Source organism: Chelonia mydas, chromosome 1, assembly GCF_015237465.2.
Source record: "Chelonia mydas isolate rCheMyd1 chromosome 1, rCheMyd1.pri.v2, whole genome shotgun sequence".
NCBI lineage: Eukaryota > Metazoa > Chordata > Testudines > Cheloniidae > Chelonia > Chelonia mydas.
In genome coordinates, this window is record NC_057849.1 from 137863162 (window position 1) to 137889336 (window position 26175).

Sequence of the window (26175 nt, forward strand, 5' to 3'; positions counted from 1 at the left end):
AGCTCTGAAACTGATGTGTCTCAGTGCCTTCTGTTAGCTGACTATCTCTGAAGCAGTTAAACTTTAAATATTGTAGATCCAATAATTAATATGTGGCTTTACTTTATTTCTCTCCTTCCCTCAGTCAAGACAACATTGGGTTGAAAATCAAGGCAGCATACTGAATGGATTAAAAACTGGCTAACTGATGGATCTAAAAATGTAACTGTTAACAGGGAATTAATCACTGAACACGGGTATTTCTAGTGGGGTCTTGTATGGATCTTTTCAAAACTTAAAAAAACAAAAAAACAAAAAACTGATTTCAATACCATTATGGCCATGATCCTGCAATTTGATCCATGAAGATAGATCCTGAGCCCATACAGAACCCCTCCCACATGGATCAAATTGCTGGACTGGGCCATAGTTAGTAAGCTTGACTGGCAGCAAAAATCTAAATTGGTTGAGCAACAGAAGCCAGAGCGTACTGGTAAACAAACACAGATCAGAAAAAGAAGACAACCACCCAAGGAGAACCTTCATTGGGTTCACTTTTCCATCTTTCAAATATATATATATATATATATATACACACACACACTCTGTACATCAAGTGTCCTACAGGAAACAATATGTTACAAAGTATGAAAATTTGCAGATGCTTGAACAGGTTGGGGCCTGTCAGTTCCCAGGAGGACTATGGCTGGGCCCAAAGAAAGTCAGAAGAAATGGGGACTTGTGCAGACAGGCAGATCAAATGTAAACAGAGAAAAACTGGCAAGGGAACAATAATTTTAAACAGACACTTGCTTCCAGATACTGATCTGAGAGATAATCTAATGGCCTGAACAGAGGACTTGGGGCCAAAACTTCTGCTTTCTATTCCTGGCCCTAGCACTGGCTCCCTCTATGGCTTAGGCCTTATGGCAAGTCAATTAGGGCTAAATCCTGCTTGCTTTACTCAGGCAAGTAGTCCCACTGACTTCAGTGGAACTTCTCACTTGACTAAAGGCAAGCTCAATGTGGCCTTCAATCACTCCGTCTATCCATAAAATAGGGTAATAATACTTATCTACCCACCCTTACAGGAATGTTATGAAAATTAGCTGATGTTTTCAAGATCTTTGAAGATAAAGAGAGCTATAAAAGTGCTAAGTATTATTGACCTGGGGAAGTATCTTGAAGGCGATAAACACTTAAAATAATCAATATCCACTGGCAACTGAGAAATTAAAAAGAATTCCTTGTTTTTGACAAGCTATCCCACTCTGTCAACTTCCCTGCCCATTAACAGACTTCCATATTAAGTAAGATTATCAATCTAAACTTTTCTGTGCTTCATGCCATTTCCTGACTCATCTGTAATTTCACACAACTTTGTATACTTCCTCTTGTCTTCTAATTAGTGTTCTTTTGGCATCTCCTTTATACCCCATTTTGCCTCATCATATTATCACTCTTTCATTCTTCTTGTACTCCTGGGGGAATTCTGTGCCACTGCGCAATGCAGAATTTTGAAGAAATTAATATGCATGCAGAATTTCCTTTCCCCCACAGACATGGGCTGCAGAGCCCAGCTCGCACATAGAAGACACTGCTGGGAGAGGGAGCTAGAGGGTTCCTGGCAGCTGCAGTTCCCTGCATGTCCTGAGGGAAGGAGACAGCGGTACGCAGGAAACTCCATGCAAGCATGGGACTGAGCATCAAGCTGTTTCTTCCTCTGGATTCCTGGGCTCTGGGGCAGGAGTCGGTGTCTGGGCTGGGTGGGGGCACGGCTGGGCTCTGGGGAGGGGATTCAGGTATCTGGGCAAGGGAGGACCCCGTGGCTGGGCTCTGGGGGTAGTGGTGCAGGTATATTACCTTGGGGGGGTGGGGGTGGGGCGGTTGAGGATGGGCTCTGTGGGGGAGGGGTTGTTGGTGTCTGACCCCATGGCTGGGCTCTGGGTCGGGGGGAGGGTGCAGAGAAACAGGAATTGGGTTGTCATAGGGGTTTCTTTGACTCTACTCCTGGGGGAATTTGTGTGTCTCTCTGTATTGTTACAGACATATTTGTTGACAGGCATTTTGAAATAAATTATCAAAATAATTGAAACTGGTGTGATTATGTGGTGTTATTTTGAAAACATTTGCAGAATTTTGCAGAATTTTACAATATTGTGTGCAGAATTTTTAATTTTTTGGTGCCGAATGCCCCCAGGAATATTCTTGGCCCTTTTAGTGGACAAGCTTCTTTCTTTTAATCATTTCACTAGGTCTTTGTCCAAATGTAATTGTGCATGTTCTCATTATTCATATAAGTGTCTATTTTAAAAAATATCTAAGTTCTTGGCTTCAATCTTTTATGTTAACTAGTTTCATAGGTTAAAGGCATTGAAAAATAAAGTATTTCCTTTATCAGTTACAAGTTTGCTGTCTTTCAATTTCATTGAATGTCCCCTTGTTCCATGATATGAGAAAAGGTAAATCAGGTACTACTATTCTCCCACTCTGTACCATTCATTAGCTTGTATCTCTTGATCATGTCCCTTCTTATTTATCATCTCTCTAAACTAAACATTTTCATTGTCTACTCATCCAGAAGTGTTTCCACGTCGCTACTCTCAGATTCCTGAACCTCCTCTATTTCTTGTATATCTATGAGATAGGATGATTGAACTGTTAAGGAATACCATCATTTAAGAAATACCATCATTTTTATAATATTTTTGGAATTATTTTATATCCTATCAACCAATTTTTGTTTACATTTTTGACTGCCGTCACACACGGAGCGGAAGTCTTCCCTGAACTGTCCAAAATGATGCTTAAAAAATTGGGTCCTCTGCAGAGTTGCCTTTTCATTCTTCAATGTTACATGAATTTGTCTCAGTCCAAATTCATGTGACGCCAACATTTGGAACATACAAGTCTTTACTGTATATTTAAATATGATATTTGATTGTGACCCAGGATGGAAACAGGAATTAAGAATGTTTTGTGGCTGAGTGTGAGGGGTCTTCTGGAAGGTACAAGATGTGCATCAATACAGGCTCTGTCTACACTGAAAGGCAGGGGTGTGATTCCTTTGCTTATGTATACATACTCGCACTGACTCGTGAGTGTAAACAGCAATACAGCCATGGTACACTGGAGCATCAGTAGCGGCAGTGAAGGCAGAGCTGAGCCATACTGAGTATGGCTCAGGAGGATTTGTGCTCGGCATGGCTCAACTGTGCCTCCGCTCCCGCTCTTGGTGCTACCCTGGTTACACTGCTGTTTATACTCATGTTAGCTCCATGAGAGTTAGCACAAATGTGTCCACACAAGCAGGTGTAATTCCACCCTTAGCTCGTAGCAGAGACATAGCCACAGTGTCAAAGGCTAGACTGCTTTTGGAAACGTCTCCATGAATTCTCCACGCTATTTTGTCTGACTAACACTAAACTTACATGCACAAAACTCTTCTGTTAAGAGGCCACGCACAAAAAGTTTGAAAGAGAGGGAGGGTTGGGTTTTTGTTTGTTATTGTTGTTAAAGATGGGTGTGTGTCAAACTGGACTCATGTGGCATCAGCATGTGGCAAGGTTAAAAACCTCTGTGCTAATTAGAAAAAGGAGATCATAACATAGATGGATGAGATTGAGGTATGAATGTTCCAAGGGGCACAGAGAAAATGGGTAAAACAGAACTGTTCTAGGGAGTCATCACCTCAAACACAATAGTACACTGACCTAAAGAAAGAAAGGATCAAACTATAAGGACGTTAAGGATAAATTTCTTTAGATGAAGGGTAATAAATTTGTTTGTGGACTGGACTGCCATGGTCAGCAATAGAAACTGCAACATTAAATGTATCAGAAAAGGAGTTAGACGAATCTGTAGTGTTTGTACTCCTGCCAATTTCTTTCTTCTTAGACAGAGAAGGATGGGTTTAACCCCTCCCCCCCAACACACACCCCCAATTTCTATGCTACATAACTAAAGACAGGCTAACTCAACCAGATTTAACATGAGCTACCAAATGGAAGGCTAACACCAATCAGTTCATGAGTGGGACTAAGAAAGATGAAGAGAAATGTTATCAGACAGCCATTAACACAATAATATATAAAAAAAATGAGAACTCAAATTAATCTGGATTTTAATCAAAATTTCTAAGGAAGCCCCTGAGCAGTTAATGGTTTTCCTATGGCAACAGGGACAGTCTCAAAAAGTACTGAAGCAATGAGAAAATATTCATACTTCGGTGATGCAGATCTTTTAGACATGCTTGCAGGAGAATCAGATCTTCTCAGTGGGGATCCCACGCCAGATGATGAAACAGGTGTTGTGGGTCGCTTCTCTCTCTTTATCTTTTCAGTCTAGAAAAAGAAATTCAGGTGTTTTTGTTTAGCTTGTAGTTAAAAGCAATGCTTCAATGATACAGATAGTTCATTAACACAAGGACATATAAACAGATTTGCATAACATTCACATAAAATGGAAGTTTTCTAAATTCCAGCATACAATTGAACTGCAAGATCTTCTTCAATACTGTATATACATTTTTATGTCTTGCGCACACAGTATATGCTGCTGCAAAAATACCTTTCAGGCTATAAACAAATACGTATGGAGCGGTACAGAAGGGTACTGCCCCCGTTGGAGCCCGGACAGCATTGGGTAGAATTTTCAAAAGCATCTAAATCCTACTGACTTCCACAACTACACAGACATGTTGTCTCTCTCAGTTTTTACAAAAGATATGGCACTGTCAGGGATTTGGCAGAAAAGTTGAGCTTTTGTTCTCAGATGCTATGCAGTGACTAGGCACATGCAGGCTAAGTTCAGTTTCCATGCCTCTATAGAAAATGTACAGTTGTCAATAGTGAAAATGTTGAATAAATTTCACTTAAAATTATATATACAGAAAGAAGTGAAACTTGACAGGTATAAAGTAGTGATACTCTCAATACATTAGGCAAGTTACCGGAGCAGGAGGGAAATTTGCCAATTCACTAGTAGGGTGGTTTTATTTCTAGCCAAACACTCTCAACGGTGGCGACATCCCATTTGCCATGCAGCTGTAAACTCAGTCCCAGAAGTACTGGTTTCACAAGACACAGCACTTCCAGAAAACATGTTTCACTGCCAGAAATGTAGATTCCCTGAATACAGAAGTGTCATTCCAACTAATGCTGGTTCATAGAGGCTACACTGCTTTCCAGGAAGATATTAATAACCTGCTGATTGGCAGGTGAATGGAACCAACAAATGGACATGAATGTTTTTCTGCTTTCTGTTCTTAAAAACAAACAAACAAAAACCATATTGTACAATAATGAAACACAGCAACTAAAAGCAACATAACTTTGTCCAGGAACACAATCAAAACATGTTCCAAACCCACCTGTGTAACTTCAGCTGCAGTTGCCCCTTTCATGGTATCAGAAGTGGAAGCTGATGCCGCCTTCTTCCTTTCCGCACTTCGGGCGAGGGAAGGCTTGTAGGGAGATTTAAGAGGACTAGCTGGTGCTACACGAGGACAGAGATGGAATACTAAAGAGTTACAGTACAATAGCAAGAGCAAAGGGGAACAGACAGAGTAGGGGAGAGGAAAAAACAGCACAACTTTGTTATAACACGAGACATGGCAAACGACAGTTTTAAAGATTTAAATAGATATTTAAATCACATTAAATCTGTGCCTTTTGCATATGTGCAGAATGGTCTCATTTACCAAAAATGCTTTCACTAAAAGCATTAACATAAAACTAAGAGCATTTTTAAAAAGCCCATAAAATACCTGAGCACTAAAGTATCTCTCTTTTACCCATAACAATTCTGAATAACTTTGCAAATACAGATTTCGTGATTTCCCCCCTCTTCTGAAGAGGGCTGATCTCCTTTATTAAATATGCATAAAAAAGATTAACAGGATAGCCACAGCTGTGTCAGTGTAGACAGTGCGAGGTCTCTATCTGTCAGCCTACCTACTGCCTCTCAGGGAGGCGGATTAGCTGTGCCAATGGAAGAACCCCTCCGACTGCAGCAGTGAGTGTCTATACCGAAGCACTACAGCAGTGCAGTAGCGCTCCAAACACAGACAAGACCCCAGTCACCTAGATCAAACAGGGGCTTTTAAAAGCTGTACCCGTGAGTCCTAAAAAAAGCTTGCCTGAGACATATTAAGTGCACAGTTATTGTAACTGTGCACATATTAAACACACAGTTATTGTTACTCCACATAACCTTGAATTTGAAAGTTCACTGGTTATGTGCATCATGACCACAATCGCAGCACTTTTTCCCCCTCCTTTTTTGTCCTTTTTTTTTTTTTTTAACTTGCAATTTGAACAAAAGGTTTGTGAAAAGAGGATATTCTGCGTTTTACTCGTATTGCTTTGACAATATGTTGGGCAGCTTTCACACATGTGAAAAAACAGTACTAACTGGAAGAATGTGAGAAAAGGCAAAACAAAAAACATTTTTGCCCTACGTTTGATGTCTTCTACACATATAATGAAGAACCCATAAAAAATTTAGTCTTGCCTCAGTGCAGGGGACTGGACTAGATGACCTACTTAGGTCCCTTCCAGTCCCACCTTTCTGTGGTTCTGTGAAGTAAAAAGCAACAAACTTTCATTTTGTCTTAATAGCTCTCCTTTAATCTAGAGCAGAGTACACTGACATTTTGAGCTGGCTTTCCTTTAGACAGTTGCTCTGTGAACAGTAAATCAGGAATTCTCTCATGGCTAAAATATTCTATATCATAACTTCCAAAGTACAATATTTTTCATGTAGAAACAAAAAACGGAGGATCTTTTAATGAGTCTACCTTTATATATCATAAGGAAAAAGTGGAGGGGAAAAAGAGAACATCTCTTTCCTTTATAATAGATCTTTGAGCATCCTTTTATTAAGTGGTAATGTACAGAACATGAGTACATTTGAGTCACGTAATATGGGGATAACATGTTTAAAATGCTAATTTGTATTTTGGATACTGGATATCCAGTAATTTGGATATTATTTGGTTGTTGAAGATAAAGAGCACAACATTAATGTGCTATCTTTTTCTCTGATAAATGGGTCACCTTGTAGGGTAAGTCCAAAAGTTGAGTTACCTCATAATTATTCTGCCCTGGTTTGGAATTTCCTGATTATTTTATATAGCTAGTTAATTCAAGACCCTGTCACCAAATTTTCTTATAAATACAGGTAAGAACTGAAAAGGACAAAATGGTAGACATGTAAATATTTCCATGCTTTTGAGACATTACTACCCAAAATGGAAGTAAAATTATATTAAAAAAGAACAGATAGTATCTCTATGCAATTTTTCAAGTGCAGCTAAACACATACCTTAACATTTTCAAAGAGCACAATTTTCATTTTTACCTGAATCATTGTATTGCTCAGAAAGCATTAATGTACTTCTGCTTCTGGCTAAAGAAGACTGTGTGGGAGTCAGCAGTCGAGAAACAATAAAGTTTTCCACTGGACTAAGGTGCATGCGGTGAGCTGAAGGATGGGAGCAAATAAAACAAATAAATTTTAACAGAAAAAAAATTGTTTTAAATAACTTAAATAAAACCAGTGAAATGATCAAATGAAATGAACAAGAGAAAACCTGTTATGTCTGTGATTTAAAAATGCTGTTAAAGAAGTTAATGCTCCTCTGAAGGAGGTTTCTGGTTTCTTCATCATTTTAAGCCACCTAAATTATCTTCCAACCTGTATAATAAATACAGTAGATTAAACTTGTTTTTTATACAGAAGAATCTTCAGTTCTGCAAAATGGTTGCTTTCATGACTCAGCATGAAAAGGGTTTGCTTTTTTCCCCAATGACAGAGCAGTTCCTGGTTTGTGTGCTAAGTACCCTGGGAGTCATTTAAAATGCACAGTCTCTCTGTTGTATAAACCTTATTTATACAGTACATCCTTATGCCTTTCCTCCTCATAAATATGAGATATGACTACATATGTTTATAAACAAATTCCTATTACCTGCATTTATAAAGTCACCCATCACCATAACCTCCGAGTTCTACATTTATATTTATTAAGCAACTCTAAAAATAATTTAAAATGAAGTATGTTTACTGTTGCTTCTTGTTTCTGTCAAAATATTTGTCATTTGTTCTAAAAGAAACAATTCACAGAGGGACAAATCCTTCAGTATTTACTGTACAATTATTACCGTCTAAAGGGCCTAATCTTGCAGAGTGCTCATCATCTGCAGAGCCTCTCATGGATCAGGTCTTTAAGTCGAATTAAAAGACTCTAGAAATCTTGACACAAGTGACAACTTCCAGCTGGCTCACAATGACGACAAACTTTTGTCAATAAACACCCAGTAAATACACACCAGCACTCATTTTTTACATATAGTTTCTTAATATGGCTAAAGTGTCACAAGCAATGCTTTTTTGGAGGATTACTGCAATTACATTTTGTGCTCAGCCCTGTTTCTTAGTGCATCACGAGATGAAATACAACCAGTAAGAAATGAAATGCTTGCTGTGATTTACTGTTTAAATAAACCTCATATTTACTTAAGGTGCAGAAGCATAATACATCAGAGTGTGAACTATCACATCTCAAAAAAACCCTAATTTGCATCCTTTCTTTAATTCATCCAACGTTTTCACTGCCCTGCCATTCCTCACCAATATTCAGCCACAGTAATGCAGATAACTGGCCACTCAAAATGGTTACATGAAGGTGCACTTTGTCCTCTGTGGCATAGACTTATATCTGCCGTGCAACGTTTAGTCCCACACAGCCTGGGGTCTCCAACATGGCAGCATTATCCTGGGCTGGCTATAAAGCTATTTCAAGTATTTAAGATCTTTTACTAATATATTTAACTTACCACCCCAATAATGTTAGAATTGGTTATTATAAAGAACTCAAGAGCTACAGACAGATCTATTGACAAAAAGGTACGTTTTAAACATAGGAGAGTTTATGCTGATAAGAGACCATAAGCAGCATATTCACTTGCCTCTGTCAGGGGAATACGTTATTGCCGCTGTGGAGGAGGAGAGACGCTTACTGATTGGTGACTCCATTTGCTTTGGCAGATTCATTGTAGAAGCTGAAAGTTTGTCACATGCTGCAGAGAGACGCATTAAAGATATTTATATTCATACTACAGCGTTGAACACTCCCAAAATTAACCTCTCATTTTTCACTCACGGACCTTGTCATTCATCTAGGGGCAATGAATAATGCAGAACAAATAATTCTATTCCAATTGCTGCATTTTATAAGATACATTTTGGGATAAAATTTTTCAATTTGTGATTTTAACATTTCAATTTTACAATACCCTGTGTAATACAATGCCAGGAGCAAGTAACTTCATACTAAGTCCAAATGAATGAAATGGTATCAAGGAAAGAAATGCAATACCTGTACAAGAAGAAAATACATAGGCTGCACAAACATAACAAATTTGAACTCTTCCCTGACCTCTCTCAGCTTCAGTCTACCGGAGGTGATATGTATATCAGCTCCTCCAAAGTACTATTCTAATGCAAAATTCAAGATATTCAACACTAATTTATGCATTTATAGGACATACGACAGCACCATTTACCTCTTTACCATCTCGTGCATGAGAACTTTCAAAACAATAACTTGGTTTCAGCCCAACTGTTTATATTTGCTTTTATTTCTGTTACAATATTGTTTGATAAAGTAAATTTTGGCTTGATAACTATTCCTACGTACTCATAAGTTCAATATAATGATGGAATCACGTATGCCCAATTATTGTAGCAGCGAACTATGACGTGTTTGTTATGTAATGGTCAGAACCTACAAGCATACTGGATGGCTTAAGGGGGGTTGTTTATTTTTAAAATTTTGTTTCTTCTGACAACAACAAAGAAGTCTCAGCTAGTAACTCACATTCATGATACAAATTCTGCAGTCCTTGCTCAACTAGGACTCCCACTTACATCAGTGGAAGTCTTGCCTAAGGGACAACTGCATGATTTGGTCCTATCTGCTAAAGCAAGCAATAAAATTCCTTATGTTCACATTTTTAAAAGATAGGTGCAATGATTGCTTCCAGAAAATGCATGCAAACCTGCAAATCACTTATTTGTTCATAAAGACTGTTCACCCATGTCTGCACCAAAGTAAGAGTCTTGGGGTTTACATACATGTTTTTGCAGTACATCAGTTACTCATGCATTTTGCAGGCATAACCATCGTGCCCATCTGTGAAAAAACAGCTCTTGAGTAGATTGGCTGTGCTAGATATCCAAAATATGTCAAATATATTTGCAGCTGAAGGAAAAAACAACCACCACCAAAAAAAACACCAAACCCCACACTGTATGATCCATCCCTGGTACAGACATACAAGATCTATTTCACAGTCCTTTGAAATTAATATTCTAATCTAATGTACAATATAAAATGCAATAAAGTTGTCAAAGGACAAACTCAATCAAAATTTGTAATTATTACAATGTTCAAAATACTTCAGCATACTAAAACAACAATGCTTCCTAATTTTTAACATATTTTTAACGTGGATGTAGAGGGTGGGGCTGGAAGGAATCAATACATAATGGGTGACGTGCTATGTCCATAAATATTTACTCTTATTGTATAATTGAAATGTTTTTAAAATAGAACCTCTACCCCATCAAGTCTCTCTTGAACAAGCTACTCAAATGACATACACACAAAAAACTACAGAAACATATATTTGTGCCCACAAATTTGACAAAGACGTGAATTTATTGAGTTATTCAAGTCCACAGTTAGTAAGAAAATTATGAAATGTCTCTGTTGTGGTGGAATGCTAGGCATGCATTGCTTCACGATGACAAAATCAAAAGAAAAAAAAGACATTTGTTCCATATCTTTAATGGTAACAGTGTAGAGTACCGGACTGAAATAATAAGAAAACCAGTGGTTAGGAAGGACAAGATCAGGGGATGGTTTAAAGTGATTAGAACAGTTATAAACGAGACACTATGGTAACTGTGATTCTCTGAAATACCATTGTAGGAATCATCAGCAGCAGTAGCGGTCACAGGGTCTGGAGGAAGGGTGTTGGCAGCTAAACCTAGGAGAGGGGGTGGGGTATTTTCTGATTCACCTATACAGCAGAAAAATCAGAGCAAAGAGAGGTGAAAGAAATTACCGAATAGCTTAAAAAAAAATCATGTATAAGCGATACTAGAAAAATAAAGAGGTTGCTTTCTAGAAGAAGAAGAGTTGCTTTTATTATGTTGCATGTATATTTCTTTCCCGATTTTTCTTAAATGACAAACCCTGAAAATTGTATTGTGAAATAAAGCTAAATGTGTTTTGCTTTAACATGGACAGAAAAATATATTTACACTTAGTTTAGAAGAGAGCAGCAGCCATATTTCATCATCTGAGCAGAGGGGGTTTTTTTGTTCTTGTTTTTTTAAATAACCCAGTCCATTTGGAAACCCAGTGAATTTAAATGAGATAAACAGAAGAGAGATGAATACCTTTTTGAAACATAAAAGCAGTTCATGGTTGATTATGAAATAATTATGAAACCAAATCAAAAAGAGCAACATCAACAACAAAAAAGTATATGGAAAAATCCATTTTAAACCGTGAATGCTGCATAATCATCTAGAAATCCCTGTGAGCTTTTAGAAGTGCCAGTGACAAAAATAGATCGTTTTCCACAAAGATTTGGGCAGCACTCGGTTCCTTTGTGAATACGTAGCAAGCTAAATGTGTTGGGGATTTTTAAAATTTCATTTTAGCATTTGCTGTTATCCCCAAAACAGTTTCTGATTACTCTATTAAAATGATCTGCTTCCACAAACTTAGGAGTGACCTTTCTTCCCAGGAGGTACCATAGACAGGAAACCTGATAAGCTATTACAAAGCATTTATTCATGCTACATATCAACAACCCTCACAACATCACAGTAACTATAAACAGGTACCTTCTTTCTATCTTTAATCTCATGCATTTTGCATTTCAGGATCTGCAATGCAGGCAGCTTGTTTCACTCACCATCTCTCCCTCCTGAGCCTGCAGCCAGTGCTCCTCCCCATGACCATCGCTTCTGTTTCTGTTCCAGCTGCTGACTACGTTCTAGTGAACGACGCATCATGGCTTCTAAACGTTCCTGGTTAAATTGTTGCAAAAATTAAGAGACAGAGAAATAAAATCTAATTCAGGTCACCTGGGCTTTCTGATCAATACTAAAAAATAAACGTTTTTTATCACCCCACGTAACAGGTTCCTGTAATTATGCTATCAACAAAAGAAAAACGACTGAATACAGAAGGTACCAGTATGTCTACCTACCTCCAGAGAAGAGTATCCTTTGTCTGCAATCCACTGAGGTCACTACCGAGGCCTAAGTAAATACCACAGGTTGCATCACTGCCTAGCATCTGTTCCCGCTGGGGAGTCTGCTGCTGTGCTGTGGACTTAATTTGTAGAAGAATAATGCCTGACAAGCATTAACTCCTTCTTGTCTAAGCAGGCCTCAGGTTTTTCTCCTTCAGTATTAAAGTGAGATTGCTGCAATGCCAGTGGCTCCTCCTAGCTGCACAAATAAATGATCACTTCAAATCTGAAGCAGGTTGCATTTGCAGGATGACATTTTTTTTTTAAATCCCTGCTTCCCCCATAACACCTTCTACAGATTAGACATTTAAAATTGTCTTTACCCTAATCCGAGTTGCACAGACCATTCAATTTAGATACACATTTTTAAACACATATCTACTACTTCTTGCTCTGAACAACTTGATTCCCCCTCCCTCATCCCCACATCCTCCCCTTCCGTCTGCCTGGTGTATTTTTTATTTTATTTTTTTTGGTCCTTCTGGAAATCTTACCCCACCACCCTTAAACTTTTAACTGTTTATGCATGATCTTTCTACTACCTCCACATCCTGGCCCTCACTGAAACCTGACTCCTCCTCCCCCATCCATGCCTGTTACCATCTTCCTCCTACAGTGCACGCTCTCTCTGTGCTTTATTGGTCAAGATGGTGGCATTGGCCTTTTACTTTCTCTCTTTTTTCCCTTCAATATGGGCATCATCTTGTTCTTTGCCCTCTACTTATTTTTTGCATCTATTGCCTCACACGGTCCTGGTCCTTCTTCCTCTCTTTCTCTAAACTGCCCTCCATCATCCTTGGCCACTTCAGCCTCCATGCTGAAGATCGGTCCAGCTGTGCAGCCTCTCACTTTCTTACCCAACATTCATTCATTCGTTTGTTTTTTTACCTCCAGCTATGGATCAGTTCCTCTACTCACTAAATCAGTCACTCTATTTTTCACAAGACACTGGATTCTTATGCTCTAAATTTTCTGTCCCTGATCACCACATTATCTCCCTTATTCATTCCTGTTAAACCCCAACCCAATCTCAAAATCCTTGTGTTACCTCCAACCTATTAAATTACCAACTTCCTGCTGACATTAACCACCATCCTTTTATCATTAACCTCTTTCACTGTGGCAGAGAACACGGGTCTCCAGAGGCAATGCATAAGGGTCATGTCCCTGTCCCCCTGCCCATTTGCAGCTTGGCTTGTACTGAGCATGCTCACAAGGACGTCTCATAATACTTACCCAAATGGCATCTTGTAAGGTATCATATGTAAACTGGTAACACATTAATATTATTGCGTGATTTATGTACATTTAGCATGTGAAGAGTTAGCTAGGTGTGCTGGAAATATGTTTAGATCAAGCATAGTAAGTAGAGTGGATAAGAAAGCCCGCCCTAGACAAAGGAATGTGGATTTAACTGTCTGCCTAGCTTGATTACAGGCAAAGGACAATGAAAGTACATTTACAATTAAGGTAAACAAAGTAATCAAGTTAATAGAGGATGGAAGAGCTTGGTGAGCATACTAGAGGACTCATCAGAGTCTGAACCCTCAGAAGGTCTTCATGGCTCTTGAGGCAAAGTCAATGGATTTTGGGCAATAAAAGGGGAGCAAAACAACATCCTGGCTATCTATCACTTAGGGGACAAAGGGAACAGCGCCCTCTGATTCTGTGAATGCTGGATCCTCTGGCCTGAAGAGCGAGAGATGCTGGTAGTTTGATATCAGTGAGAAAGCTTAGGCAAAGATTGTAACTTGTTAAAATTAAGTTTTAGTCACTAGGAAACATGTTTCTGTTTTATTTGTAACCATTTGTCTTTGTTACTCTTGCTTAGTATCATTTAAGTCTACATTCTTTATCAATAAACTTATGCTGAGTTTTACTATAAACCATCTCAGTGCTGCGTATTAAGATAAAGAGCATGTCCTATTTCTGGCCGAGTGTAAACGCCTCCACCCTATCCTCCTCCATGATCTATCCACTGATTTCAGCACCAGGCCACTTCCTCCTCCTGGATTCTGATCTACTGGTTCTTCCTCCGCAACTGCTCCTTTAGTTTCTCCTCTCCCTCTTTTGAGGATTCTTTCAGTCTCTCTCAGGGCTCTGTCCATTGTTCAATCTTTTCAAGCTACCCTGGATGACCTCATCTGATCTCGAACTTTCAGCTATTATCGTCTATGTACTGATAAGTCCTTCGTCTATGACTCCATACTGACATGTCCCCCTTTGATCTGTCTCTCATCTCCAGCTCTCTTTAGATCACCACATCCTAAATGCCCTGCCATTAGCTAATGCAAAACATGCCAAAAGCAAACTGCAGCTTTTTGTCCTTTTCCTTTTTCCCTGTGTCACTGTCAATGCCATCAGTGTCCAAGCAGACACATAAGCTCCCTTCTCTTTTTCCCCCTCCTCATTTCCCACCCTCCCTCCAAGTGCATGCACAGAGAGGCACACACAGGCCACCACAAAATCCAGACGTCTCTCTCTACAATAGCTCAGAAAAACCCATACCTTCCTTCCTGTCTCTGTGAGTAAGTATGCTTGTCCATACTGTGGTCTTCTTCTGCCTTTGCTATGCAGCTTTTCTCTGTCTCCCTGATACCAGACTTGCTCCCCTCCAGTCTACCATGCCACGACCTAAACAGCCTTCCATTCCCGCTTCTCTATGTCATCCCCACATTTAAATCCCTCTTCTGTCTTCCACTCATCTTCTACATCAAGTTCAAGCTTCTGGTCCTCACCCTTCAAGGCCATGCTAACTCCACAGCAGCCTAATCATTACTCTCATTTCCCTTCAGTTCCTCTACTCCTCCCAAGCCTCCTACCTCACCGATCTCTTTGTAGTCTCCTCCCACTCATTTACATTACTTTCTCCAGTTATCCTCCTTGCCTATGAAATGTCATCCTACCAGTGTTATGCAAAACAATCACTCTCTTCTCTCATATCCCTCTTTAAACACACTTCTGCAAAAACTACCAACCTTATCATAGCTAATAAGTATAACAACACACTTATTTTTAAAAAATGTGATACTATATATTAAAATGTCAGCTGGTTATAAGAGGCAACATGTATTTTTTTTTGTATGTTTGTTTATAACTTTAATATTCCATGGGGCAAAGATCGTGTCATCCTCTGTTTTGTAGGTCAGATAACACAATCATGGCATTTAAAATAACTGACAACACTGTTATATGAACAAAATAAAACACAAAATGAAAGTCTAAAGGAAAAACGGTGGTTTTTTCATATGTATTTTAAAACTCACGTTACCCACATTTAGAATTTGATATTTTAAATTGTATAGTGTGAAACTACAAAGAGAAAAGGATTTTCTGTACATTTTATTTGGAAATATATACTTTCATTTATATGTGCCTTTCATCAGAGAATCACAGAACACTTGAATATTAAACCCTCACAAAATTAACAAACATATACATTAACATTTTAAACTAGCAAAATATCACATACTTAAAGCAAAAACCAAAAAAAACCCAGCTTGTTAGACTATAAAATGCAGAGTTAGCAAAAAAATTTGGATTTAGTACTCCTACAACCAATTTTTTTTGTCCAGGAATAGCTAAACAGTAGGACACAAATGCATTTCTCCATCAGCAACACACAAAATTTGCTGCCTTTGTTACATAGACCCTACCTCCTTCAAAGATGTTTCAGACACTATGCCAACTTCCCATCTGGAATCTGTAATAGCTATTGTGAAGGTAACTGCTGCACTATTGATATGTTGAGCCACCAAAAACAATCCTGTAGTATTCCATGAGCTTCGCATGAAGAATAAGTAAACTATGAAAACCTGAAAAGAGCCATCTACTGTTCATAGGGAATATATAACATTTATTTCTGCATTTCAAAAATCCTTATAGTCATCCACCCAAGTTTCTTCAGTCTAAAGAACAGAATCATTTTGATCACCCAAAATTACATTTTTTTTAAAAAGCACTAGCACAGAGACTGCAAGTAAATGGATCAGAGAACTTCCCTTTCATCTATACAAAATATAATACACACAAAAGGCAAAAGAATCCAATTTCTTTTCTCATTCAAACTGGAAGTTATTTTACAAATATCATGGGTAGAAACAAAAAGGAATTGGTTAAAAGGACAGCTTTAAAAAGTCACGCTCCTGCCTGAAATTGTTGTACCTACTGTTACAAACACGTAGCTAACTGAAAGATTAGAGAAAAAGTTTAATTCTGTTCACATAAAGTAAACAAAATGAAAAAAAAAAAAAGGATTTTAAAAAAATAAAAACTGTGTATATAGTTAGTTGCACTGTTTCTAAATATCACCACCCAGTCACTTTCTACTTTTATTTGTGTGGGTCTTTTGCACAGCAATGAGGGAAAGAATTTTTTGTTGGTTTTAAAGGGGAAAAATGTGCATTGTAAAAATCACAAAAACTATGATGCTGGCCTTCACCACCCCCCCTTTTAACTGCCCTTCTGCACACAACCCTTTACCAAAACTACCCTCATTTAACACAACTTATTTCTATACAGACACTCACAACGACTAGTACCGACAGGGCAAAAAAAATCTGGTAAAGAGGTGTGCAGAAGGGCACAGGGAGGGCAGAGTTAAGGTTGCAGTGCATGGTCTGTGGTGTACAACAGTTATAGCAATGACAATGATGGGTATGCTTGCAGTTGGAGGAGAAGAGGGTATGGACTGATTGGTTGCTTAAACTCACAAGAGTAAAGAAATAAAGTTGTGTCCCGTATGTTGCGTGTGTAATACCTTAACTGCTTGACAATACAGTTGTGTATTTATATATTGGATTAAGTTACACACAAATGAATTACAACACTTATGAAAAAATTATTATTCACATATTTTGGTTCCAAATGTAATTAACTGGAGTCCCCAGACATACATGAATACTTCCAGTCTATTTTTTGTAAACATATACCCTTCCCAAATGTGAGTTTCAAAAATATGAAATGTACTCCATAATGAATATTTAACTGAGAGAAATCCTTCCAATGATGCAGAATGATTTTACAACAGCTATTACCAAGATGTCTTGAAGTTGGAAGCTGGGTTTTGTATATGTACCTGTTTTGCAATGCTTGTTATTTAAACCTCAATACAGTGGCAGATTCAATGTTAATTGCCTTTTTAAAAAATATAATCTGACATTTTTACCCCAAAATGATGTATGAATGGGCAGTGTGGAAAAATATGAGAAAGAGCACCCAATATGCTTGACACAGTCAGTACAAGTTAGAATGGTAATCCAGCATCGTACATTTTGACAGGTGTTCACATTGCTTTAACAACAAAAATGTGAGAGGAGCAGAGGACATCACATCTAACAAGAGATACATTTAGAATATGTTGAAAGTGTTGGATCATATTAAATAAGTTCTGTATTAAAATCACAAATGAGTTTGATTCCCCATAGTTTAAATTCCAGGGTATTACTAATTAAGAGGTCTCTTGGTTTTTGGTACTATTTCTCTCCCTCTATGTGTGAAACTTGCAAGCTGCTAATTTTGTTAGTACATTCTAAGACAGAGTCTGTTCTCAAAGCAATTCTTTGTAACAACAACTACTCACACAGAGAGAGACTCAAAGCAATACTTTGTAACAATAGAAACAGCACCCAGAGACTCCCCGCCCTTTTGTTGTATTCATCTTGCTTTGTTAACACTTGTGATTAAAATAGAGATAAAGGATGTATGTGGATAGATGCTTGGTGTGGATAATAACTGAATGATCAGGGAGGTGCCAGCCTAAGAACGCAGTGTCCATCGGCTGAAGAAGGCGTCAAGTGGAAATAACCAGAGGACCCCCGGAGGGCAGACTGGAATCCACCCAACAGCCTCAAGAATGGGAGAACCAAAGAACAAGATAACATCTGGCAGCACGGAGCCGTCAGGAATGTGCCATCTGCTGATTGATTCAGCAACAGCATGATGAAGCAATTCCCATAGACTGGCATAGGAAGAAATTCCTATAAAAATGGACTCTAGAAAGTGAGAACTTTGGGAGGGTCTGATTCTGCAAACCAACTTCCAGGAGCATCAGATGAGCATCTGACAAGGCCCTGCTCCCTCCTCATGTCCAGGCCACCTGGCCAGTGGCTTGGCATGAGCAACTCTAAGGCTGGTAACTATGATAACAACCTTGCAGAACGTGTGTGTGTGTGTGTGTGTGTGTGTGTGTGTGTGTGAATAAATATGAGATTGAATGGAATGTTATAACTATAACTAACTGCTTACTATGATTCTTTCTGTATTCTCAATAAATGTGGTATTTTGCCTTTTTCCCTTTAATAAGATCCTGCTGGTTTTTAATTTATTGGTACAACAAAAGAACTACTAAAGCACTCCAGTCTCAGAAGTGCTTTGGAGTAGCAGTGGGGACAGACCTGCATTTTACTAAAGTATGAGGCACAAACTTCCCAAAACCACTGGCTATACACTAATAAAAAAAACACACTTGAACCTTTTCTGGACGAGAGAGTGCTTTCTTCCTCAAAATGTCAGAGGTTTTTAATCCAAGGCTATTGGACGGTTTTAAAATAAATATGGAGATAAAAATGGTGTCATCTGAAACCTCTAGGAAAAAAGAAGTAGCCAATAAAGAGAGGATTAAGTTAAAGTAAAAATTCAGTTTCTACTTGTCACATTCACATAGTTCCTGTCTGAGGAAATGTTCCTAAGTAATAATAAAAAGCGGAAACACACCCACTTTCACTCCCTTCTGCAACGTGGCTTAGATAATCACCACCTCAGAGAGGGCCTTGCTGGAGCCACTCCACTTTTACTATTGATTCCCTTAAAAATACACAAACCACCCTATCTACCTTTGCACAGGGAACAAGGAAGAAGAGAAGTCAGAATAGGTGAGACTTTCACCACCTACTGATCTTCAAAAATACTTTTAAGTACAAAATAGCTGAGCAAAGGATTCTCAGCTCTATGAAAGGAATAAGCCTAATACAGATTGTGGAGAGCCACTCTCCTTTCTTTCTTTTTTTTTTTTTTTTAAAGTTCTACAGACTCAACAACAACAACAAATATTTTCTACCCAGATTCTCACGGCTTATTCCATCACAGATATGGAGTGAGATCTTCCCAGTACATTTTCTGAAGATGTTATATATATGTATACATTTACAAGTGGCATGCACATGGAAGCACTTCTCTCTTTGAACATCATGACAGGATGGTTACAGAAAGGTTTGTGATGGTGCATACACTTAACATAACATAAAAAACTCACATAACACAAGAACCAAGGGTCACCCATTGAAATTAACAGACAGCAGGTTTAAAACAAACATAAGGAAGTACTTCACACAATGCACAATCAACCTGTGGATCTCATTGCCAGGGCATGTTCTGAAGAATGAAAGCATAACTGGGCTCAGAGAAGAATTAGAGAAGTTCATGGAGGATATGTCCATCTATGGCTATTAGCCAAGGTGATCAGGGATGTAACCCCAGGCTCTGAGTGTCCCTAAGCCTCTGACTGCCAGGTGCTGGGACTAGACAGGGGATGGATCATGCTAAATACCTTGTTCTGTTCATTCCCTCTGAAGCATCTGGCACTGGCGGCCATCAGAAGACAAGTTACTGGGCTAGATGGACCATTGGTCTGACCCAGTATAGCCATTCTTATGTTCTTATACTTCCCCATTTTTTTTCAGATGGATCACTGATATGCATTTCCAGCTGCGTCCAATTAGTTTACCACATCTTTGGGGAAAGTATTGTCATGGCAATGAAGTAATTTCAGAAGGAGATAGAGGTCTGTTGCTGCTCATTACAAAGGTAAAACAGGAGCAATTCTTAAGATGATTCATATGACACATTGGAGGGCAAGCAGGGTGGCTGCCCTGGATTCCAACTTCCAGAGGGTGCCAGACTGCTGTGCCACTCAGCTATGTTTACTTTTTGCTCCGCTGATTGGCCAGCCAGATGTTCTGTATTTTTTGCTCTGCCACTCGGGCAGGGCAGGAGTGAACCAAAAACATTTTCCGCCCAGGCAGACAAAACAACTGTGGTATGAGTGTTGGATCATATTAAATAAGTTCTGTATTAAAATCACAAATGAGTTTGATTCCCCATAGTTTAAATTCCAGGGTATTACTAATTAAGAGGTCTCTTGGTTTTTGGTACTGTTTCTCTCCCTCTATGTGTGAAACTTGCAAGCTGCTAATTTTGTTAGTACATTCTAAGACAGAGTCTGTTCTCAAAGCAATTCTTTGTAACAACAACTACTCACACAGAGAGAGACTCAAAGCAATACTTTGTAACAATAGAAACAGCACCCAGAGACTCCCCGCCCTTTTGTTGTATTCATCTTGCTTTGTTAACAATTGTGATTAAAATAGAGATAAAGGATGTATGTGGATGGATGCTTGGTGTGGATAATAACTGAATGATCAGGGAGGTGCCAGCCTAAGAACGCAGTGTCCATCGGCTGAAGAAGGCGTCAAGTGGAAATAACCAGAGGACCCCCGGAGGCAGACTGGAATCCACCCAACAGCCTCAAGAATGGGAGAACCAAAGAACAAGATAACATCTGGCAGCACGGAGCCGTCAGGAATGTGCCATCTGCTGATTGATTCAGCAACAGCATGATGAAGCAATTCCCATAGACTGGCATAGGAAGAAATTCCTATAAAAATGGACTCTAGAAAGTGAGAACTTTGGGGGAGTCTGATTCTGCAAACCAACTTCCAGGAGCATCAGATGAGCATCTGACAAGGCCCTGCTCCCTCCTCATGTCCAGGCCACCTGGCCAGTGGCTTGGCATGAGCAACTCTAAGGCTGGTAACTATGATGATAACCTTGCAGAACCTGTGTGTGTGTGTGTGTGTGTGTGTGTGTGTGTGTGTGTGTGTGTGTGTGTGTGTGTGTGTGTGTGTGTGTGTGTGTGTGAATGAATGAATGAATGAATGAATGAATGTGTGAATAACTATGAGATTGAATGGAATGTTATAGCTATAACTAACTGCTTTCTATGATTCTTTCTGTATTCACAATAAATGTGGCATTTTGCCTTTTCCCCTTTAATAAGATCCTGCTGGTTTTATTTTATTGGTATAACATGACACCATAATTATTTTTTTTAATGAAGCAAGTCATTTCCACGGACAGTAAAGCACATAGAGAACCAGATCATAGAAACAGGATGTCAGAGTTAAAGTACGAGAGGCCAGATTTTGTTTTCTCTTTTAAAGTTAAAGTCGGGGCAAAACGTACATAGACTGAAAGAAGAGAAGTGGGAGTAAATTATTTTGATACTACATGGAAATGTTTTCTCTCTTTTGCAAAGGTGATTTGGTCATAGAGAAGATCATCAAGGCTCTCTAGAATGTCTGTCCTTATAAGATTTGAAAGTCCACTATTCTAGCAAAGTCGTCATCTTTCCCCCATGACATCTCTTTTCATCCCCTCTCTCTTTTCAAAAATCTTTTAATTCTTAATCAGCTGCAGTGGCAGTGCTAGCGTCTACTAAGGCCCAAGCCGTCTTCAACCTCTGCCCGTGTGTGAACAATAATAGTCAGGGGAACCTTACTGTGATTAACAGCAGCACAATAATAGCGGTGAACTTAAGTGTTAAAGTGAAATCCTGGAAGTGCAGGGCAAACTTGTGGCCATTTGTTTTCAGCAGAATTGGAACTTTCACACCATATTTTAAGTCTCTATCCCTTTATGATTTGTTAAAACCTTCCTCATAGGGCAGAACTGGAATGGTCCACTGCAAAGGTTCATCTGAGATGTGAACATGCCCCATTTTATCATGACGAGTGCTAACTCTGAAACTTTTTGATTGTTGCCATTATGCAATTCCCTATTTTAAGGGACTCTGCTTTTTCAGTTTCTGTTTTTACTCATTTCTATGTTCATCTTTTTGATACTTCAGTGCACTGACACTGCATAAAATAATATTTTATAGCTTTGCCTGTATTGTTACTATATAATTTATCAGAAATCTGTTGCTTCTTTAACAATGAAAAAAACAAAACAAATTAAAAGAGTTTTAAAGCAGTCTCATTACATGTTTGTCTCCTATGTCGCCCGCCTGTCCATAAGCATGCAGATACACACATGCACACACTGCATTTACAGAGCTACATCGGAAATTAGGCCACTGTCCACCACAACAGAAAACCAAATAGAGTACTAACTGACCCTGGCAGAGAGCGTGCATATGCAAATGCACACACAAGCCTTTAAGAATACTTTATTCCTTTTATTCTAAACACTGGTATTGTCAGTTGGCCTAGATTATTTACATATGTTCCACTGAGATTTTCTGGTTTTGTTTTGGGATATGGTAGGAAAAGGAAATATGTATTTAGATGTATAAAGTGCTTCATCTTTCAGTGGACAGCGTAAAGAGGACATAAAAAAAGAACCTTGGCATTTTCTGACTCTTCCCTCTTGTCCTGGCTATTTTTAAAAACTGGCTCTTGAAATGCTACATTAACTCATGCATTACTGAAAGCCCTAGTTATTTCAGCAGAAACATCCAGCTAACATTTGGGTTTTGACTGAAATTATGAGATAGAGAAACCCATGCTTCCCAGCTAGAGTCTCTCTGTGGAGGAGCAAGATGCCTGTGGGATGGGTAGGATAAGTAGAAAATGTATGCGGATAGCAGTAAACTATAAGGAAAGATCAGTCTGCAGTCAACACTGCATGGCTGCAACTGTGTTGCACAGGTCAATAAAGACTGTAGTTCAGATTTTCAAGGTCAACTAGGTGATGTAGACACACAACACCGATTAATTTTATGGTGAGACGTGTATCTAAAATCCAGCAAACAGGCTATGAAAATCTTTGCCTGTACTCTGCTGATTGGAAGCCATGTCGAGAGTGAATGGCTGCAAAAGTATTTTTGAAGTGCTTAAAAATATTACATTTCAGTTGGAAGCAAAGGGATATGTCTGCAGCTGCCAGAGGAATGGAACAGGCAGGCAACTTTTCTTGCAGGTGGCAGGGGAACAGGGAGGAAAGGAGGCATTTGTTTGCTTCTGAAAGCTTTACATAGGAAGGTTTGGGAAAGGGCATTCCATTGCTTGCTAGATTTCCAAAGAATGCTCAAAAATATGTATGAATTATCCTAACGGGCAAATGGATCAAGCAGGTTCAAGCTTATATAAAATCGGTGGCACAGAGACTTAGGAAAAGAAATGTTCCAGCTGTTTGCAGAGCCACGTTCACCTGAACACAGAAAGACCAAACGTGCACAAAGAAAATGTACTGAAGTTCTATAAATGTCTGAGAACAAGTGACATATCTCCAGAGTTATGTAAGAAAACTTTTATTTGTGCTATATTCTTTGGAAGTATTTGTATTTATAAATAGACTCTCTACTATGAAACTGAATATATCAAAACACTGCAGGCCAAACATAGGCCTGGTCTACACTACAGAGTTAGGTCAACGTAAGGCAACTTACGTCGATCCAATTATGTCAGTACACGCTACAGCTTTGTCCCACTGACGTAAGTGCCGTACTATACCGACATAATAACTCCACCTCCACAAGAGGCGTGGGGCTTCTGTCAGTGTAGTTACAGCGATGCAGTGTCTGTGTAGACACTGCTTTACTTGCACTGGCTGAAATTGACAAGAAAGCCAGGCAGCTAGAGCCCAGCTACCCCTGGCTCTCTGCTGGACTACACCTGCCCAGCTCCCCACTCAGGGAGGCGAGAAGCCTGGGCAACTGCCCCCGCATGCTGTGGGGAATGGGGAGGCGAGAAGCACAGGCAGCTGGCACCCACTTCTGGCAGGCAATGGGGAGGTGAGTGGAGCTGAGAGCCCTGGCTCTCAATCCCTTCCACCACTCCTCTTCGGTCAGTGGAAGCGCTCCTGGTAAGGCCGTGCACCACCGATAGAAGGAGGGTAGTGTGGACATCAGTCACTGCAGTAATTACTGTGGTGGTTGTAAATCGACCTAACAAATTTTGACTTAAGTCTGTAGTTTAGACATGCTCAGAGGAATGGGATCAGACCCAAGGTCCATCTCATCTAGTATCCAGTTTCTGGCAGTGGTCAGACTCCAGTCTGCCCTGCATAATGTGTGTGGCCACTTCAAGAATAAAGTAGGACATCAATATTTAATATTCATATTACAATAATTATTCCTGGGGGAATTCTGTGTCACTGCGCATCCACAGACTTCATGTACCATGCAGAATTTTTTTCTCAGCAGAAAATACATTCTGCTGGAAAAGTCCTGCAGTTATGCCTTTCACCCACCAGTGGCTGCTGTGGCACCAGAACAGAGAGCAGCTGCTCCTGGGTGGGAGCACCCCAGCTGCAGACAGGGAAGAGAAGAGGCTGCTTTCCTCACAGCACCCAGCCCATGGGGCCAGGTCAGAAGGCATGAGATACGGGGGGACGGATAGCGTGGGGCACATAGGGCTGCTGGGGGGTCACAGACTGGGGTTCAGAAGGGCTAGTTGAGGGGGATAGACTGGGGCAGGGGCTGAATGGGAGTGGGGGTACAGGGACACATGGGGACTGGGGCAGAGAGTGTATAACTGAATTAGATAGGCTAGAGGTCAGCCAGGGTTTGCATGTGGAAGCTCCCTAACAATCCCCCACAAAAAATGTTCCATACTTCTCCCACCCACACCCAACAACCCTCCAAGTTCACACCCAGGCTCCTTCCCAGCAATTACTTCTCTCTGCCTAAGCTCCTCCATTACCCTTAACTCCCCAAAACCTTTGCACTGCTTCTGAGGGGAGTGGGAAATATGGTTCTATATTGTAGTTTAAATGAATGATTACTAAGAGTTCTGTATTAATATGCCTAGAAAGGCATCTATTTGTCAAAAGAAAAGGAGTACTTGTGGCACCTGAGAGACTAACCAATTTATTTGAGCATAAGCTTTCATGAGCTACAGCTCACTTCATCGGATGCATATTGTGGAAAGTGTAGAAGATCTTTTTATACACACAAAGCATGAAAAAATACCTCCCCCCATCCCACTCTCCTGCTGGTAATAGCTTATCTAAAGTGATCACTCTCCTTACAATGTGTACGATAATCAAGGTGGGCCATTTCCAGCACAAATCCAGGGTTTAACAAGAACATCTGGTTGGGGGGGGGGGTAGGAAAAAACAAGGGGAAATAGGTTACCTTGCATAATGACTTAGCCACTCCCAGTCTCTATTCAAGCCTAAGTTAATTGTATCCAATTTGCAAATGAATTCCAATTCAACAGTCTCTTGCTGGAGTCTGGTTTTGAAGTTTTTTTGTTGTAATATCGCAACTTTCATGTCTGTAATCGCGTGACCAGAGAGATTGAAGTGTTCTCCGATTGGTTTATGAAAGTTGTGATATTACAACAAAAAAACTTCAAAACCAGACTCCAGCGAGAGACTGTTGAATTGGAATTCATTTGCAAATTGGATACAATTAACTTAGGCTTGAATAGAGACTGGGAGTGGCTAAGTCATTATGCAAGGTAACCTATTTCCCCTTGTTTTTTCCTACCCCCCTCCCTCCCCCCCACCAGACGTTCTTGTTAAACCCTGGATTTGTGCTGGAAATGGCCCACCTTGATTATCGTACACATTGTAAGGAGAGTGATCACTTTAGATAAGCTATTACCAGCAGGAGAGTGGGGTGGGGGGAGGTATTTTTTCCATGCTTTGTGTGTATAAAAAGATCTTCTACACTTTCCACAATATGCATCCGATGAAGTGAGCTGCAGCTCATGAAAGCTTATGCTCAAATAAATTGGTTAGTCTCTAAGGTGCCACAAGTACTCCTTTTCTTTTTGCGAATACAGACTAACACGGCTGTTACTCTGATATTTGTCAAAAAATGTTTCCTGAATCTTTTGTTGTCTGTATTGTT

At 39.5% G+C, this 26175-nt stretch overlaps 1 protein-coding gene across 12 annotated transcripts in view; it reads right to left on the reverse strand.

Annotated features, from left to right (window-relative positions):
- The window catches only part of MAP7D2 (MAP7 domain containing 2), a 125900-nt gene that overhangs the window by 27474 nt on the left and 72251 nt on the right, over positions 1-26175 (reverse strand). For 2 of the 12 annotated variants that reach the window (XM_037901509.2, XM_037901511.1), the window contains exons 4-9: positions 11976-12090; positions 10971-11069; positions 8952-9062; positions 7342-7464; positions 5351-5499; positions 4204-4322 (exon numbers count right to left, since the gene is read on the reverse strand). In XM_037901509.2, the coding sequence (XP_037757437.1) occupies positions 4204-4322; positions 5351-5499; positions 7342-7464; positions 8952-9062; positions 10971-11069; positions 11976-12090 (716 nt within the window). Of the gene's footprint in view, positions 1-4203; positions 4323-5350; positions 5500-7341; positions 7465-8951; positions 9063-10970; positions 11070-11975; positions 12091-12272; positions 12552-26175 lie in introns of those variants that run through there. The other 10 variants (XM_037901529.2, XM_037901510.2, XM_037901533.2 and 7 more) reach the window with 10 other exon arrangements.